Below are 20,338 nucleotides of genomic sequence, written 5' to 3' on the forward strand. Positions count from 1 at the left end.
TTTCCCCTGTACCCCTGTGGGCCAGTGCAAGCCTGTAAGGGACTACTTAATGGACAATGCTCAGGAGAACACTATCCTAGAGGGAGGGGGAGGACATCACAGGCAGCTGGGAAAAGAGTCTCCCCCTGCTCTCCCATGGCTTTCCCCTCCAGGCTGCACCTGTTGTAATAAAGTCCCCATTATTGGACACTATGGAGCCTGTATGTGGCTCTCACGTTCCATGTCACCAGATGATGGTGGAGAGAGCGTCACTTCAGCGATTGCAGTGTCAGGGTATATGTATATAATCAGCAAAAGCTCCGGTGATTCAGTGTCGGGACATACGACTCCGAATAGCATAGTCCCGATGGTTGCACTACCGGTATAGTATAAGCGGCAGAGTTTTAGCAATTGCAGTATCGGGATATACGAGCAGCATAGCCCCTGCGATTGCAGTGTCGGTATATACAAGCAGCAACACCCAGGTGCTGCACTGTCGGGATATACGGGCAACAGAGCCTCTGCTGCGATGGCACTGTCGGCATGTACTAGCAGCAGAGCCCCTGCGATTGCACTGTCGGGATATACGAGCAGCAACACCCAGGTGATTGCAGACTGACACAGATTGCATCTCGCACAGCACACAGAGTAAAGAGCAGCTGGCAGCAGCGGGCGCTAGGACCCGGGCGGCAGACCGTTTCTTAGAAGCAATAAGGCTGTGCGCCTGCGCACAGGGAACAGTCAGAGAGCCGCTCTCCTGGTGGAGCTGCTGCACGTTCCTGGAGCCCGGAGCCCCGCACAGCCTGTGGCAGAGCCTTTACGGAGACGGTGCGACCCCCTGTGCGCTGAGTCCCAGAGGAGCTGTCCGTTCAGCACCAGGTACAGCAGTGCTCTGTGTCAAGGGAATGGGCACAGAGGAGCCATGGATGTAGGGGTCTGGCAGGAGAGGTGCCACTGATAGCCATCACCCATTTAGAACACTGGGGACCTGTTACACCACCTCCACCAGCCTGTCCCACTGAGGCAGAGCACACCCTGCTTCCCAAGCAGCGTCCTTGGGAGCAGTCCTTGCATTGAGTGCCTGTTGGGACCGATGACTGGGACTCACGCACGACATGTTCAATAGACGACATGGGCCAAGGGGACGAGACAGATCGCATCGTGATAAACGTGGGAGGAACGAGACACCAGACCTATCGCAGCACCCTCCGCACCTTGCCAGGGACCAGGCTGGCGTGGCTCGCTGAGCCCGATGCCCACAGTCACTTTGACTATGACCCCAGGACCGATGAGTTCTTCTTCGATAGACACCCCGGGGTTTTTGCCCACATTCTGAATTACTACCGGACGGGCAAGCTGCACTGCCCGGCGGATGTATGTGGCCCCTTGTATGAAGAAGAGCTGGCATTTTGGGGCATAGATGAGACCGATGTGGAACCTTGCTGTTGGATGACCTACAGGCAGCACCGAGATGCTGAAGAAGCCCTGGATAGCTTTGGTGGTGGCCCGGTGGACAACAACGCTGATGATGGGGATGTAGATGGCACTGGAGACTCTGGAGATGGTGAGGAAGAGCTGGAAATGACTAAACGTTTGGCCCTAAGTGACTCTCCAGATGGCAAATCAGGAGGGTTTTGGAGGAGATGGCATCCCCGGATTTGGGCTCTCTTCGAAGACCCCTACTCCTCTAGATATGCAAGGGTAAGGTATACCACCCATTTTCAATGCCACCTCCCCCACACACTTCGGTTTCACATAAAATGTCTCCCATCATGTATGGAGTGAGAATTCACTATAGCAACGTGAGGGCTGGGTGCGATTCATCAACAGATAGCTTTCTCATTCTCCGGCCAATACAAGAGGAGGATGGGTAATTGCTCTATAATCCATTTAATGGCATGTTCTCCACATACGCTACAACCTCCCAAGGTCCAGTGACCTGTGGAGATGAGATGTCAGATGGGAGAAACCTTACATCAAGAAGGAGACAGGAGCCACTCTGGCTACCAGCGAGTTAATTTATGATCTGGGGGTGTTTAGGTGAATGAAATACGCCTGTAAATAAACATGCATAGCACTTGGAGTCAGACGACATTAGCCAATAACGCTGTAGAATGCACTGAATTCTGATTCTTTTTTTTTTTTTTCCCAGCTTAAGCAGGTGCTGTTAATTAATGATACGTTCATCCCCGTAATACGAGTAATAGTAGCAATAGGTGTATCCAAGCTTAAATTTATGCCCGTAATGCTGTGCCCTCTAAACTCTCTGCTGGCCCTCAGAGGGTTAAAAACAAGAACCCTTCTGGAAAACCTTTAGAACTGTCTGCTGTAATTTTCTGTGTTATTCCATCTCACACCTGATTAACTCTTTCAGCAACTGTAAAGCTCCTTGCTGAAGGTGACGCTGCCAGTACAGCCCCCTCTGTTCATGTATTCCTGATGGAGGGGACAAAATCCTCTGCCCTTCACTGGGAAACACAAAGAGGATGTAGGTTCTGTTGATGGAAGGAAATGGAAATAGTCGTTTTGTGTCTTACACAGTGGGTAAAGCCTTGGTAGAGCTTAATTGCGTGAAGGTCAATGGTGACAGATTCTTTTTGTGACGGATTCCACGGATGGCATAACACACTGGACCAAATATGTATCTGCGTTGTATTGATGTGAATTTTGGGCACATTATCACATTGAAGTCCGGGTGCCCCCCATCCTTCTGCACTTGGATAACGCACAGTGTATGATACAATAGTGTGTGTCAGTAACGGGGCACAAAAAAAAAGTACAATTTTTATATTCATTATTTAATGTTCCTTACATAACAACTCGTTACACAGTATTATCCGATGCTTCCAATTTCTGAACTACACCAAAGAGCAAGCAGTGGAACATACTGTATATACCTAGAGACAGGGTTGGACTGGCCCACAGGGGAACGGGGAAGCCACCGGTGGGCTCCACTGCCCGGGCCCCCCACCTCCTCTGGGGAATCAGGTTCCAGACTGTGCACTTGAATTATAGATTATACATATATTACCTTATATTGCACAGGACTATGGTGTATTCTCTACAGTGCATTACTGTTATTAATCTGGTACATTATAATGCAATGCACTAGCAGTCCATGCACTCTTTAATGGTTATCCAAGACTCTGAAGTTTGACCACACCCCTAAACATGGGCCCCTAAAAATGCATTCCCCTGGTGGGCCCTTTATGCCACAGTCCGACACTGCCTGGAGAACCCACCTACATTACTATACTAGTTGTCTACTGTCTAGGGCCACAGTAATTGTAGTGGGTCTACGTCAGGGGACACGGTGAATTTCTTTTCAGTTATTATAATGTTTCTCAGTCCAGAGGGCCACAATCATTGTGTTGGTGAGGGACACAGTGATTGAGGCTTTATTCACATTGGGCCGTAGTGTTCACAATGATTCGTTATATCTGGTATCATTGCAATTTTATTGGTGGAAGTGTTTTTTTTCTGTCATGGGATAGAAAGGTTGAACGTGTTGTCTGAATGTCATTGGTTATATTAGGGGCCCCAGGGACTGCAGTGGGTCCTCTGCCTTTAGGGGCCTGCATACTGGAGTGGGAATGGATAGTTGATTAATAGATTCAGTGAACTATATTTTTGCTTTTACAATTCTATTTTGCTTTCACAAATTCTGTTTGATCATTGGGACACAAGGAGGGTAGATAAGAGGTTCTACGTCCCTCACGTTTTGTGTCAATCAATTAGCTCGTGGACCTAGAAACAGGTGTTCTATAGTAACTACGTGTAGTGAGTGCTCTGTGGCCCAGTCATCTGACAGGACGCGTCTCCTACAGAGCACCAGTGACAGCACTGAGTAGTAAGGACGAGGTCTGGAGTATACGTAGTCTTGGGGTACTTATGAGGGGGATCCGGTCTGAAGATCGACAGTGTCTAGGTCGACAATGTTTAGGTTGACCACTATAGGTCGACAGTCACTAGGTCGACATGGATGGAAGGTCGACAGGGGTTCTAGGTCGACATGTGCTAGGTCGACAGGTCTAAAGGTCGACATGAGTTTTTCACATTTTTTCTCTTTTTTTGAATTTTTTCATACTTAACGATCCACGTGGACTACGATTGGAACGGTAAAGTGTGCAGAGCGAAGCGGCAGCGGAGCGAAGGCACCATGCCCGAAGCATTGCGAGCGAACGCGGTGCACTAATTTGGGATCCCGGTCACTCTACGAAGAAAACGACACCAAAAAAAAAAAAAATTACTCATGTCGACCTTTAGACCTGTCGACCTAGAAACCCTGTCGACCTTCCATCCATGTCGACCTAGTGACTGTCGACCTATAGTGGTCGACCTAAACATTGTCGACCTAGACACTGTCGATTTGATGATTAGAAATCACTAAACCCATGAGCAAGGTGATTTGTGTTCTGGGTATATAATTTGGGATTTGCATGTTGTTGCCTTAGATAAAATTACCTTTATTTATTTTTGCTATAAGCGCACATAACATTATTAGTAATTGATGTGTCGTGTCTGCAGGTTTTATGATCCGGAACATAGTCAGGGAATATTTGTTTCTTCTCAAAATGGAAAATAATTCATACTCTGTCTTGGACTTCTATACCACCTACTGTAGCGACTGTAAGTGTAGGGATCGATGCTCTGGTCACCTGGTACAGTGACCTGTGTGATCTAATTGTAGAATGACCTCTCGCCAGCTATTAATGCATACATTTACATGTTAATGTCAGAGAAAAGGTCTCATCCGATAGGTGTGGGAAAACGTATCTGTGCTGTAATCATATTTTAGGGGCATATTTTCTATGTCTATTAGTCTGTGTAGGACACTTGTCTGACCTGTAGAACATTGCTCCGTTATCTTTCTGCCTGCCCGGGCAGGTATATAATGGTATTTTCTGCAGATTATGCCATTGCTGACCTTCCTAGAGATCTGCAGAGTGTCGCTCCGGTCCATCTGCCTCTTGAGAGATGCACAGTGAGATATTCTGCAGATTGTTATACTTCTGACCTTTACATATATATCTGCAGAAAACTACTCCGTGTCACCTATACCATGACCAAAGACAGACTGGTGCTCTAAAGCAGTCTGGGCATTTTTTTGTGCATGAGCGCACACAGCTATGGGGTGTGGTCACGATTTAAGGGGGCGTGCCACGAGACATGGGGTCTGGACTCATGGGATGCCCCTGTGTCTCTGTATGCAGATTTAGACATCTGCAGAGCATTGCTCCATTCCATCTATCCTATGACAGATATAGAATGATATATTCAGCAGATTACTATACAGTATTTCTGACCTTTACAGATATATGTGCAGAACATTGCACCATTCCACCTATACCATGACAGATGCATAGTGATACATTTAGCAGATAAGTGACCTCTCTGTAGAGAGCTGCAGAACATTGCTCCATTCCACCTATCCCTTGACAGATACATAGTGATACGTTTTGCAAATTATTAGTGACCTCTGTAAATATCTGCAGAACATCGCTCCATTTCACCTATCTCCTGACAGATCCATAGTGATACATTTTGCTAATTATCAGTGACCTCTCTGTAGAGATCTGCAGAACAGTGCTCCATTTCACCTATCTCCTGACAGATCCACAGTGATACATTTTGCAGATTATTGACCTCTCTGTAGAGATCTGCAAAACATTGCTCCACTTCACCTATCCCCTGACAGATACATAGTAATACATTTTGCAAATTATTAGTGACCTCTGTAAATATCTGCAGAACATTGCTCCATTCCACCTATCTCCTGACAGATACATAGTAATACGTTTTGCAAATTATTAGTGACCTCTGTAAATATCTGCAGAACATTGCTCCATTCCACCTATCCCCTGAGCGATACATTGTGATATGTTTTGCAGATTATTAGTGACCTCTCCAGAGATCTGCAGAACATTGCTCCATTCTACCTATCCCCTGAGCGATACATTGTGATGTTTTGCAGATTATTAGTGACCTCTCCAGAGATCTGCAGAACATTGCTCCATTTCACTTATCCCCGACAGATACATAGTGATGCATTTTGCAGATTATTAGTGACCTGTCTAGAAATCTGCAAAACATTGCTCCCTTTCACTTATCCCCGACAGATACATAGTGATGCATTTTGCAGATTATTAGTGACCTCTCCAGAGATCTGCAGAACATTGCTCCATTTCACTTATCCCCGACAGATACATAGTGATGCATTTTGCAGATTATTAGTGACCTCTCTAGAGATCTGCAGAACATTACTCCCTTTCACTTATCCCCGACAGATACATAGTGATGCATTTTGCAGATTATTAGTGACCTCTCTAGAGATCTGCAGACCATTTCTCTGTTCCAAGCTCCAGTATTTCTTAGAACATATGGTCCATCTGTTAGGTGTGAGCAGCCATAAGAGTGGCCGGCGTGAGGATGGCTTCTGTGAGGAGTGTGTCCCTGCACTCTTCTGCTGTAGATTGTTGATGAAGCTGAGAATTGACTGTTACTGCAGTTTCCATAGTAACAGACCCGCAGCAGACGGCGCTCTCTCTCTCATGTATTTACTATTCCATAAACTGATATTTCACATTGATGGGGGCAGTGTTATTTTAGTAGACTGCATAATATAATCTGTTGTATTATTGTCTTTTTCCCATAGATCTGCGTTTTACAAATACCAGTTAATAACGTACATATCTGACCACTCCAAAGCCAGGTTTACTCTGTGTTCCATAGAAAGCAATGGAATGATATACGTCGTTGCTGTAATATTATGTAGCTGATTATACGAAATGCTGAAAGACGCTTCGTATCCAGACTGAAGTCGGATGCTGGACACAGAAAAGATTACTGTTTTAATGGGATGATTCCTCCATCAATTTAAACCTCCACAATTAAGAGCAGAAATTCCTTTTATTGACTATTTCTTAGAAATAACCACAATACAGAGACCTTTCCGTCAGTAGATCTCAACACGGTGTAATCTGCATCAGCCAACAGTTGTCAGGTCTGTGCTAGCAATAGCAGTGGCCACTCAGTGGGTATGCAGTGCACACGGGCCAACGGATCAATGGGGGCCCCCTTGCACACAAAACAGACCCCCCACGTCCTGCTGCCATCGGCGCCATCTATTCTACTATTTCTTCGGAAAAGATGACGCTGGCAGAAGAGATGACCGAGTCTTTGCTGTCTTCTGCACATGCACCATTTTTTATTTTATTACAAATACATCACCGGAAAGGGGTTCCAATGTATATATAGACAGACAATGTCTAGGTCGGCAGTCAATAGGTCAACCCCATATGGTCGACGTGCATTAGGTCGATGCTGGAAAAGGTTGACAGGCTCAAATTGTCGACATACAAATGGTCGAAGCACATATGGTCGACACAACTTTTTAAGGTTTTTTTTGCATTTACAGCTGTTTCATACCATCCGCATGAACTATGATTGGGAATAGTAACCGCAGTTCGCTCCCATCGCGGTACACTAATTGGCAGAGCCGAATTAACAACAGGGCGGAAGGGGTGGTCGTCCCGGGGCCCCCACACACTGTCCACACAACTGCAAAAAAACATTGGCGTAGGAGTACAGTATTTACCTGTCTCCTCTCCGTCCTCCTCGGCAGCTGAGACGTTCCATTACAGCTGCAGCCGCCGAGGAGCTTCACTCACTGCAGTGTGAAGTCTCGCGAGATTTGACATTATCTTGCGAGACTGCTGTGAGTGAAGCTCCTCGGCGGCCGCAGCTGTAATGGAACGTCTCAGCTGCCGAGGAGGACGGAGAGGAGACAGGTAAATGCTATACTCCTATCCAATGTTTTTTTTTTGCACTTGTGAGGACAGAGGGGGTCATTCCGACCCGATCGCTCACTGCAGTTTATCGCAGTGCAGCGATCGGGTCAGAATTGCGCATGCGCCGGCGTAGCAGTGCGCTGGCGCATGCCGGTCGCCCGAAGGCCGTCGTTCCCTAGCGATCGCCTCTGCCTGATTGACTGGCAGAGGCAGTCGCTGGGCGGGAGGGGGCGGCACGGCGGCGTCTGGCTGCCATTTTGGGGGCGTGGTCCGGCCAGCGCAGGCGTGGCCGGACCATGCGGGGGGCGGGCCGCAGCGGCTGCGTGATGTCACATGCAGCTGCTGCGACCAGGGGCAGCGATGAGCAACTCCTGGCCAGCCGCAGGAGCTGTGCTGACCGGGAGTTACTCAACAAGTACAAAAGCATCGCCGCTGTGCGGTGCTTTTGTACTTGTGCGGGGGAGGGGGGGGGAGCGGACAGACATGCGGGGCAGTCTAGCCCTGTGCTGGGCGTCCCCCCGCATGTCTGGGAACATGATCGTAGCTGTGCTACATTTAGCACAGCTACGCTCAACTGGGAATGACCCCCAGTGTGTGGGGGCCCCACAAATTTGTTGCCCAGGGGCCCCCACATACCTTAATCCGGCCCTGCTAATTGGTATTCCCTGCACCATGACGGTGAAAATTATTATTATTATTTTTTTACAAATGTTGCGTCAACCTTTCGTTGTTTCGACTATTTCCAGTGTCGACCTTTTCATGTGTTGATCTTCCGTAGCTGCCGACCTTTTCCTGTGTCTACTTTTCATAGGTTGACCTTTTGTCCTTATTGATCTTATTACATGGCTAAAATGCACTCTCAAGGGGATAATGCCACAGCAGCACTGCTATCGCCACAAGTAACCCCCACCAGGGATCGCTTCCTCCAGAGCATGGTAAAAATTAACTAAGACAAGGGGAATAGCAGAGAAAAAAAAAATTCTTTCAATAAAGCATTTCCTTTCAATTGGAAATATTTTGTGTAAATATATTAATTTTATCTATTTTAAACTTTTTATTGCGTTCTTTTTGGAATTCATGCTCGGATCCTGAGAGAGTGGACAGGGGCATTGCTGTAATGGGTGAAGGGTGCGCCATGCATACGGACCAGCACAGAGTGAACCCTACAACCATTGAATATACTGACTCCGCCCCTGACGCATAGCCAGATTAAGGGGGGAATATACTGTACCCTGAGCCCCCCTCTGTCAGAGGGCCCCCCGGCCAGAGCACACTCACATCACTAGCTTTCCCACTTATGCAGCAGCAGAACCAGACAGACAGAATGCGAGCAGGACAGTATTCAGTGCAGGCAGAGACACAGGAGTAGCAGATTTCATGAAGTATCGATGGAGCTTTCCAACCAGAGGAGAGAGAGAAGGATGAAGAGAGCTGTAAGTGACACAGGGTGGGATCACTGTCACTTACAGCTCTCTCCACACCTGGGTGTCTGAGTCCTGTGTAACTTGTTATCTAATGAGGGTCTAGAGAGAGAGAGAGACAAACACACACTCAGAGTCCTGTCCCAGTGTGTAAGTAGTACAGAGGCTGCAGCTATTTTTGCATGTGACAAGATAAATTATAGATTTTATTTTTCTATGTGTGTTTTAAGGTTGTTTAAGTTGTCTACACTACAAGAACATTTTATAAAATAGTTGTCTTTCAATGAGGTGTTTAGATTAAATCTAACATACGCCATTGGGCTAAATTTAATATACAGAATCCATACATCCTAACATGACCCATTCCAGTAGGGACAAAATGCTCTCTACCTGGACTTCCGTCTTAAGTTATGATTGCAATCACCTGTGTTGAAACAACTTTCTTATCAATTAAATAGTTCAACACAGGTGACTATAATCATATATTAAGAGAGAAGTCCATGTAAAGAGCATTTTGTCCCTCCTGGAATGGGTCATGTTGGGAGGTATGCACAATCTTATATACAGTACAGCCCCCCCTTCCACCGGGGCTCCCCTGTCTAAAGTGCCCCGGGCTCCCCCAAGGCTTAATCCGGCCCGGCCCTGACGCTACAGAGGTCACTTTGGAGATAGTGCTGACGCAATTTTCGAGGAGGTGTGTGCTTGCACAGTGGATTCTGGAAAAGGCACAGAGTATAATGGGAGGGGGGAGTCTGCATGGGGACTACACGTTTCTCCTCTATTAAAACACACTTACAGTATGAAATACTTTTAAAAGTAGTTTGTAATTTTTTTTTATATTTACAATTAATATGAGGAGGGAAATGGAGGCAGCAGGTAGCCATAGAGTATTGTATAGTGGAAGGAGCAGGTCCCCCCAGCAGCACAGAGTATATCAGGAGATGAGTGATGTGTTAGTGGGGACAGGGCTGCATGTGACAGGGGCAGAGACATGATGTGAGGGGAATAGAGGCAGCAGGAAGCCACAGAGTATTGTATAGTGGAAGGAGCACAGAGTATATCAGGAGATGAGTGATGTGTTAGTGGGGACAGGGCTGCATGTGACAGGGGCAGTGACATGATGTGAGGAGGGGAATTAAGGCAGCCGGAAGCCACGGACTGATAGTTATAGAGTGGAAGGAGCAGGGTCCCCCAGCAGCACAGAGTATATCAGGAGATGAGTGATGGGATAGTGAGGACAGGGCTAATTGTTACAGGGGCAGTGACATGATGTGAGGAGGGGATGGGGGCAGCAGGAAGCCACAGACTGAGAGTCATATAGTGTAAGGAGCAGGCTTCCCAGCAGCACAAAGTATATCAGGAGATGAGTGATGTGTTAGTGAGGACAGGGCAGCATGTGACAGTGGCAGTAACGCGAGGAGGGGAATGGAGGCAGAAGGAAGCCACACAAAAAAATACATATAGTGGAAAGCAGCACAGAGGATATAAGGAAATGACAGATGTCTTAGTAAGGGCTGGGCTGCATGTGTGAGTGGTAGTGACATGAGATGTGGAGGGTAATGGAGGCAGCAGGAAGCCACGCACTGAGAGTTATATAGTGGAAGGGGAAAGGTGTTCAGCAGCACAGAGGATACTTACCTACTCTCCTGGAATGTCCGGGAAACTCCTATATATTAGGTGGCTCTTCCAGACTCCAGGGAGAGTTAGACATTATCCTGCAGTGAGCAGCTCATTGTATTAGAGAAAGTACTCTCATAGCTGACTCCTGCCTCCAGCAGCAGCATCCCCCTTCAACTGTCATAGCTGATGGATGTAGGCACATGGTAACCTGACAAAAATCTTACGACCTAATGCTGCCACAAGTACAATGCGAGGATGTGTCCCAAGCAAATGTGATTGTTTTAATACTAGCAGCACACCTGTATAATAACTATGGCATACAGTATGTTGGTCACGACAGGTTGTACAGCAGTATTTTGACAGAGGGCAAAGGTAAATACCCCCCCAAAAATATATGCAAAATAAGTTTGATATCCTATTGCTGTATTTCAATTGAATACTCATGAGGTGTAACAATCTTCTCTTGTCTCTCCTGAAACTTTGTATTACTTACAGTCTAATAGACAGCTGGGATCCTGTTTCTCCCCTGTCTCAGCCAGCTGTGGTGATGGTTTCCTCTTTCTCTCCTGACTTAGCCATTTATGGCGGTGGTTTCCTCTTTCTCCCCTGTCTCAGCCAGTTGTGGTGGTGGTTTCCACTTTCTCTCCTGACTTAACCAGTTGTGATGGTGGTGTCCTCTTTCTCTCCTGACTTAGCCAGTTGTGGTGGTGGTGTCCTCTTTCTCCCCTGACTCAGCTAGTGAGGTGGTGGTTTCCTTTCTCTCCTGACTTAGTTGTGGTGGTGGTGGTGTCCTCTTTCTCCCCTGACTCGGCCAGTGCGGTGGTTGCCTTATTTTTCCCCTGACTCGGTCATTGTAGTGGCGGTGTCCTCTTTCTCCCATGACCTGTCCAGTGTGGTGGTGGTGTCCTTTCTCCCGAACTCTGGAAATACGGTGGTAGTGGTTTCCTCTTTCTCCCCTGACTTAGCCAGTGCAGTGGTGGTGGTGTCCTCTTTCTCCACTGACTTGGCCAGTGTGGTGGTGGTGTCCAATTTCTCCCTGACTCTGCCAGTGTGGTAGAGGTTTCTGCTTTCTCCCCTAACTTGGACAGTGAGGTGGTGGTGCCCTATTTCTCCACTGACTTGGCTAGTGGGGTGGTAGTGTCCTCTTTCTCCCCTAACTTGGCCAGTGACAACCCTGGTCTATAATAAAATATATCCTATATACAGGGCTGTTACAATTGAAGTATCCCTACTTAGAGCACTCTGGAGTGAGTTCTTATGCTCATAATGAAGATATATTACTTAAGAATATGCACTAGAATTCGACATTGTTGATAATGTTCCAAGTATTGTTAAAAGAATGCTCATTGCATCTCCCAATGGTACCCCTGCTGGCTAGTACAGGGGGGCCCATTATTAGAAGACACACTGGAGGGTGGGGAATCCTAATACCCTGAGGGATACATGGTTCACTGACTATATTCCCGCCTCATATCACACCACACAAAGGGGTGTGTTTCTGCTCATTAACAAATCTCTCCAATATACGGTTGTTGATAAACTATGTGACCCTGAAGGTAGATTTTTGTTCATAAAGCTTCACCTGGAAGGGGAAATGTACACGATTGCTCCTGTATATGCTCCCACAAGCCCTAATAATGAGTTCTTTTCTGATCTCTATCTTACATTGCAAGATTGGGCTGTTGGGAATATCATTCTGGGAGGGGATTTCAATACCACCCTCAATCCCTTATTGGATAAATCTGGAACTGTCACTCGCACCACCCCACCGCCTGCCCTTGCCCTATTATTGTCATCACTGGGTCTCTCTGACCTCTGGAGGTTTCAACACCCAGTAGATAGGGATTACACTTTGTACTCCCACCCCCATCACACGTCCGCTAGGATTGACTATTGGCTCATCCCTACCCCTCTTCTTTCCAGAGTGCACAGGTCTAAAATTGAAAATATTGTTATATCGGATCATGCCCCAACCTGGTTTACAGTGTCACTCTCCTACCCTAGGCCACTCTCCTTTAATTGGAGGTTCCCGTCTTACCCCATGGACTCATCTGATTTCAAGTTATCCCTAGATCAACATTTTTTGAACTACATAGATGATAACATACAACACATAGAAGATGTCAATTTGTTCAGGGCGACATCGAAGACAGTGCTTTGAGGCCATGTTATTGCATATGTCGCTGCCAAACGCAAAAAGCTGAATCAAAGATTACATGACCTTAGTCTAGCGGTTTCCGATTCTTACTCTATTATGCTTAACAATAACACCCCAGAAACCCGTAAAGCTTACATGGACACTAAAGCTATGTACGACACTGTTTGCACCGAAACAGCTCAATATTCACTAGATTACCAAAGGAATCCTTATTTCCGGTGGGGCAACAAGGCTGGTAAATTATTGGCCTCCGTGGCTTGTTGCCACGATCCCCAGTGACTATAAGCAAACTTGCCTCTGATACCGGCCAACTGACCTCCACCCCTGACATTTCTGAGTATTTTCTAGAATACTACACGATTCTGGACACTGCCTCTCCTGAAGACCCATCCTTGGGCATGAATTTCATAAGACAAGCAGGTGCCCCCCGTTTGACTGATGGTGAACAAGAGGCCCTGGTAGACCGCATCTCTGAACAGGAATTATGCTCATTCATAGGCCGAATAGCTAAAGGCAAGGTACCAGGTCCCGATGGATTGCGAGCAGAATATTATAAACTGTTATCCCCGCATTTATTACCACATCTTTTGTCATTATTTAACTCTATACTGTCCGGCAAGGATCCTCCCACCAGATTTTACTCAGGCCAGGATCATTGTACTGCCAAAACCAGGCAAAGGTCCTACATAGGTCCACTCATACAGGCCAATTTCCTTATTGACTCAGGATTTAAATTACAGACAACTATTGTCGCACAACATTTACAAGTTCTCTTGCCAAATTTACTACACCCATCCCAAACCAGCTTTGTGAAAGGCAATTGTCCGTCCAAAACATTCAACAGGTAGTGGATGCACTGACCCAATCCTTGTCTAACCCTTCGGGCAAATCTCTCTTAGGGGTCTATTTTCTAAGCCTCAGGTGGAGATAAAGTGGACGGAGATAACGTACCAGCCAATCACATCCTAACTGTCATTTTTCAAACCCAGCCTCTGATATGACAGTTAGGAGCTGATTGGCTGGTGCTTTTTCTCCAGGCCACTTTATCTCCATCCAAGCTTAGTAAATAGACCCCTAAGTTAGCTGTGATGCCGACAGTGCATTCGACAGAGTGTCTTGGGCACACTTGCTTCGGTTATTTTGCATGTACAAGTTTGGCACGGGATTCACTACTTTGTTTCGTAGATTATACAACTCCCCCAAGGCGTTCCACATTATCATTGGTTTAAACACGGCTAGTTTCACACTATATCGTGGCACTAGACAAGGTTATCCCTTATTCCCCTTACCTTGACCCTAGTCCCCCTGATCAGAAATTACCCTTTGTATACTCCATGGCATGGCATCACAGTAGACACTATTTCCCTGAAGGTCTCCGCATATGCAGACGATCTATTACTCTATTTTACTAATCCACAAGAGGCATTTCTTGGCTTCCTACAACTGTTGCATGATGTTGAGAGTGTTTCGAGATTCCTGATAAATAAATCAAAAACTAAAGCACTAGCTCTACATGGGGGTGCTTCACAGAACTGGTCTGACACCTTCCCTTTTGTTGGGCGGTCTTCTCATTGCAATATCTAGGCCTCAATATTCCAGCGAACCCACATGATTTATTTAAAGTTAATTTTCCTGGGGTAATAGCTCGTACCTTATCAGATTTCCAATGTTGGCGTCACTTGCCATTGTCTTGCATTGGCCGGTGCCACCTCATCAAAATGATTTAGTTCCCGCACATGTTATATATCATTGAAATGCTCCCATTGCTACTGAAAGAATCAGATTTGAAGATGCTACTGTAAATAGGGCGATTAGCAATTTATTTGGGCGGGGAAAAAGCCTAGGTTCTCTATGTTCAAGCGGTGCCAATCCCCTGCCTCTGGCAGCATTATTTTAGTTACTCTCTGGCAGAAAATTACAGGTATGCAGTGGACTGGACCAATGCCACAAACAATTATACTCTCACTGAGCTAGAACAAGCCTTTTGTCCTTGTGTTGCCTTGACTAGTTTATTACATATGAAACCCTCTGCTTCCCCCCCATTATCTCTGATAATTTCTGAATAACTACTACTTGCACGGCCTGGCGGCTCTCTCGTCCACAATTAGGTATCTCGGCACATAACTGTGTTTCTCCCACTCCACCACCCTGTCCACACTCAAATTCTTTTGTCTCAGAGCTCTTCCAACTGTGCCACATGGCATAGAGGTGGTCTTCTTTTGATCCTCAACACTCTTACTGAAGATTGTTCTAAAATGTTGTCCTTTCTCCAGTTGCAAGAAAGATACCCAGAACTACACATCCCATTATTTACATATTTCCAATTGCGGAGTATGGGGGTCATTCCGAGTTGATCGGAGCTGTGCTAAATGTAGCACAGCTACGATCAGGCACTCAGACATGCGGGGGGACGCCCAGCACAGGGCTAATCCGCCCCGCATGTCAGTGCCGGCCCCTCTCTCCCCCCCCCCCCTGCAGAAATGCAAAAGCATCGCACAGCGGCCATGTTTTTGCATCTCAGGAGTTACTCCTGGCCAGCGCAGCTCCTACGGCTGGCCGGGAGAACCTCTTTGCTGCCCCGGGTCGCAGCGGCTGCGTGTGACGTCACGCAGCCGCCGCGGCCCGCCCCCCCCAACGGTCTGGCCGAGCCTGTGTTGGCCAGACCGCGCCCCTTAAACAGCGGCTTAACGCCGCCGTCCATCCCCCTCCCGTCCAGAGACCGCCTCTGCCTCAGAGGTGATCGCTAGGCAACGACGGCTGGCATACACCGGCGCACTGCGGCGCCGGTGCATGCGCAGTTCCGACCCGATCGCTGCGCTGCGATAAACTGCAGCGAGTGATCGGGTCGGAATGACCCCCTATGTTTCTAGTGTGGTTCCCCACTTGAGTAATGCCAGTGTTCCCAATGAACTAGACCCCTTGATAAGACATTTGGGTGTCAGGGAATGCTTTACTTCTTTATTGTATTCCCATATTAGAAAACAAATTAATTTAGACCCTTTAAAATGAAAGGCGAAGTGGACCACAGATTTACCTAACATTTCTATCAATAAAACATTAGTGTCCGCTTCATGGGTGGTCATTCCGAGTTGTTCGCTCGCAAGCTGCTTTTAGTAGCTTTGCACACGCTAAGCCGCCGCCTACTTGGAGTGAATCTTAGCTTATCAAAATTGCGAACGAAAGATTCGCAATATTGCGATAAGACATCTCTGTGCAGTTTCTGAGTAACTCGAGACTTACTCGGCATCTGCGATCAGTTCAGTGCTTGTCGTTCCTGGTTTGACGTCACAAACACTCCCAGCGTTCGCCCAGACACTCCTCCGTTTCTCCAGCCACTCCCGCGTTTTTCCCAGAAACGGTAGCGTTTTTTCCCACACGCCCATAAAACGGCCTGTTTCCGCCCAGTAACACCCACTTCCTGTCAATCACATTACGATCATCAGAACGAAGAAAAAACCGTGAGTAAAATTCCTAACTGCATAGCAAATTTACTTGGCGCAGTCGCAGTGCGGACATTGCGCATGCGCACTAAGCGGAAAATCGCTGCGATGCGAAGAAATTTACCGAGCGAACAACTCGGAATGACCCCCCATATGCAGATGCAGTACAAACTGCTCCGTAGAGCATATTACACCCCGTAACTTCGGATACAGACGGGCACATCTTCAGACTCACAGTGTTTTAAAGGTACGGCCCCAGACGCAGATCTTCACCGCTGTATGTGGAGCTGCCCCAAGGTCTGTGAATCTTGGATGACTGTATGTCAGTACATAAGAGACACTTATAATATCACTGTTACTCCTACTCCGGAATGGGCCCTTTGGGACATATATCTGACCCCTGTACAGGTCAGACCTCAGGTTGGACTACGATTATTGTTGGCTAAGTTAGCAGCTGCAATGAGGAAAACCATATTATCTCAATGGATCTCCTCTGATACATTTTTTTTAACATATATTTATATTTTTTTGCCCAGGGTGGATTGGATAGAGATGTCCCTTAATAAAGAAAAACAGGAAGAATTTTTTTTTGACACATGGTTACCCCACGTTAAATCTTTCTCCCCCTCCCTTCACTGCGGACGGCGGTGTCTCTAACTTCATGGTCTCAGCTGGAAGTGCTCATGAATGGGCATCCTCTATTCTAGATATACTATGTCGTCTCATAAATGGTTCTTTGAATGATGTTTAATTTCCAATTGAATGTATGTTCCTTGCCTATTGAAAATTGGGCCTCATTCAGAGTTGATCGCTGCAGCAGATTTGTTAGCAGTTGGGCAAAACCATGTGCACTGCAGGTGGGGCAGATATAACATGTGCAGAGAGAGTTAGATTTGGGTGTGGTGTGTTCAAACTGAAATCTAAATTGCAGTGTAAAAATAAAGCAGCCAGTATTTACCCTGCAAAGAAACAAAATAACCCACCCAAATCTAACTCTCTCTACACATGTCATATCTGCCCCACCTGCAGTGCACATGGGGGATCTTTCTGACCCGTTCACTCGCTGCTTTTTATTGCAGCCGAGCGAATGGGTACCCACTGTGCATGCGTGGCGCCGGCACATGCCAGACGGCCGAAGGCCGTTGTGGGGCTGCGATCACCTCTGCCTGATTGACAGGCAGAGGCGGTCGCTGGGCGGGAGGGGGTGGAACGGCGGCGTTTGGCCGCCGTTTTGTGGGCGTAGTCCGGCCAAAGCAGACATGGCCGGACCGTGCGGGGAGTGGCCAACAGCAGCTGCGTAACGTCATACGCAGCCGCTGCGGGACGGGGAGCGACGAGTAGCTCCCGGCCAACACGCTAAAGCTGCGCTGGTCGGGAGCTACTCTGGAAGTGTAAAGGCATCGCCGCTGTGCGATGCCTTTGCACTTCTGCGGGTGGGAAGGGGGGGGGCACTGACGTGAATGATTGTAGCTGTGCTAAATTTAGCACAGATACGATCATCTCGAGTCGGAATGAGGGCCATGGTTTTGCCCAACTGCTAACAAATTTGCTGCTGCGATCAACTCTGAATTACCCCCATTGTGACGTATGTTCCCTCGACAGTTTGATATGCTGATTGATGCAGTGTGCTTTTTCGGACTGTTTTAGCTTACCCTGCTACGTCACTTTATATTTTGAAGAAGCAGGTATATTGGTAAGGTTGTAATACAGTTCTCTGTCAGATCTGAAATACAGCATTAGACGTCGTACAGTATGCTGGTTATTCCACCTGACGTGCTATAGAGAATTCTCCTCTCCTGGAAATTGTTGTTGACCACAGTGGAGAACACACTGAACTCTGTAGGTGATTTGTATTGCCACATTGCTACCAGGTGACATAATTGGTAAATAATCTATATATATATATATATATATATATATATATTGCTAGGGAATCCCCTGAAGTATTCGTTGTCCCAATTTTTTTTTTCCCATTTAAAGCCTTAGAACTCGTTTCAGAGCGCTCTAGTTAGGGATACTTCAATTTTAACAGTCCTGTAAATAAAATCAAGATGTACACAGAAAAGGCACAATTTGCAGGTGATATTCAAATTAATAAAGAACAGTACAGCAGTAGGAGACCCAAAAAGGTGGGATTTTGAATTTTGGATAAGGGATACTCAACCTGTATCCCCAATACTGTATCTCTAGCATTGTGAACAAAATGAAAAAAATATTTTGAAATTTGGGGTGGTGCTCAATATTTATGCATGTTCTCCCTATGGAAACATATGAAGAACATGCCTGAATTAACAATGACAAAATTACAATGTAAATATCGCAACTGGGAAATTATAATTACAACAATAAACATGTTAGATAATTAACATTTATTAAATTTAAATATTGCCTTGAACAAACTGGGTCCAGTGACCTTTTACTAACAGAGGAGTCCTGGTAGACTAGTTATAATCAAACATTGGGTTTGTACTTGTGCAAATGACCACATTATGGTAATTATGGTAAGTAATTTGAAACTGAAAAAGGCTAAATATTCTGTGCATACATTTTCTCTACTTTGATATCCATATATACGTTTCATAAATACATTTATTTTTGTTCGTCTGTCTGTTTTCTGAAATACTGTTGATCATCGTATTACTGTACTGAGTTAAGATGTAATATATCCAACACTCAGAACTGTATTTGTAATGGGAGCAGTAAACGATTTTCAATAAAGTAAAGTATTTGTTGAAGGGCAAAGTAATATAATACATCTGCTTTCAGGAAGTGGAGAACATGTCATTGATTCCTGAGAAAACCAGACCTATAGCTTAGTAAACGAAATGGAAGAATTCAGATAAAGCCTCAAAGAGAGTAGTGACCATTTGGATCTATATGTTAACACTGGAAAACTGAACATATAGATGAGGGAAGACATTTCATCTCTACAGTAAAGTGTTCCAAATCCATATTGAGATATTATAAATAATATAGAATGAACACCAAGATGTCACACCAAGATGAAGACTATTGCGTTTAATGCTCTGATGGTAAAAATGACATGACTATGCCAGAAATGTACTCCCTGCAATTGGTTCTGTGGACTAGATGTAACGCTTAGTACAGTAGGTGAGTAATAGGGGATGGGCAAGAAAAGCATGATTAGGGTGGGTCAGTAGAGAGTGATGGGTTAACGGGTGAGTAAAGCACGATGGGGAACGTGGGCAAGAAGTGTGTGACTATGCAGACCAGACAAGGATGATTGAAGGCATTGGTGGGTTGACCGTGACATAGGGGAACCGGTGAGTAGAGAGCAATGGGAAGGCTGGACATATATAGACTGTCAGAAGGGAATGGGGAAGTAGAATATGTTGGAAAGGCTGGGGAAGTATAATGTGATGGGGGATGGGAAGGATGCACAAGTATAATGTGATGGAGGTTGGGTTAACAGTGGCAGAGGGGTTCAGGTGAGTAGAGAGTGATGACAATGCTGGGCGAGTATCTTTAGAGGAGGGGGATAGGTGAGTAGAGCATGATGGGGACGGAGAAGAAGTAGATTGTGACTGCAGACCGGGCAAGGATGGGCAAGTATACAGTGATTGGAGGGATGAGTTAGTTGACCGTGAGTGAGCAGTGTGTGATGGGGAGGAGCAAGTAGAATGTAACGGGGAGCATGATCATGTAGAGAGTGACAGTAGGGAACGGGTGAGTAGAGCATGACAGGGGAAATGGACAAGAAGAGCATGATTTGGAAGATGGATGAGTAGAGCGGCAGTCTGGTATACGACTGTCTAGTAGAGTGACAGTTGCACATGTAGTGTGTTAAGCAATATGATAGGCTGCACATGTTTTAGGATGCAAACCCCCAGTTTTCTATTCTTTCTTTCTTTCTTTCTTTCTTTCTTTCTTTCTTTCTCTCTGTCATGCTCTTTGTCTTTTGGCCTTGCT

General features: G+C 46.2%; 1 protein-coding gene across 3 annotated transcripts in view; it reads left to right on the forward strand.

Annotated features, from left to right (window-relative positions):
* Positions 1–322: 322 nt before the first annotated feature.
* Positions 323–20,338, forward strand: part of KCNC1 (potassium voltage-gated channel subfamily C member 1) — a 262,381-nt gene continuing 242,365 nt past the window's right edge. For all 3 annotated transcript variants that reach the window (XM_063944106.1, XM_063944107.1, XM_063944108.1), the window contains exon 1: positions 323–1,680. In XM_063944106.1, the coding sequence (XP_063800176.1) occupies positions 1,111–1,680 (570 nt within the window). In that variant the 5' untranslated portion in view covers positions 323–1,110. The remainder of the gene's footprint in view (positions 1,681–20,338) is intronic.

This window comes from Pseudophryne corroboree, chromosome 11 (genome assembly GCF_028390025.1).
Source record: "Pseudophryne corroboree isolate aPseCor3 chromosome 11, aPseCor3.hap2, whole genome shotgun sequence".
Lineage (NCBI taxonomy): Eukaryota > Metazoa > Chordata > Amphibia > Anura > Myobatrachidae > Pseudophryne > Pseudophryne corroboree.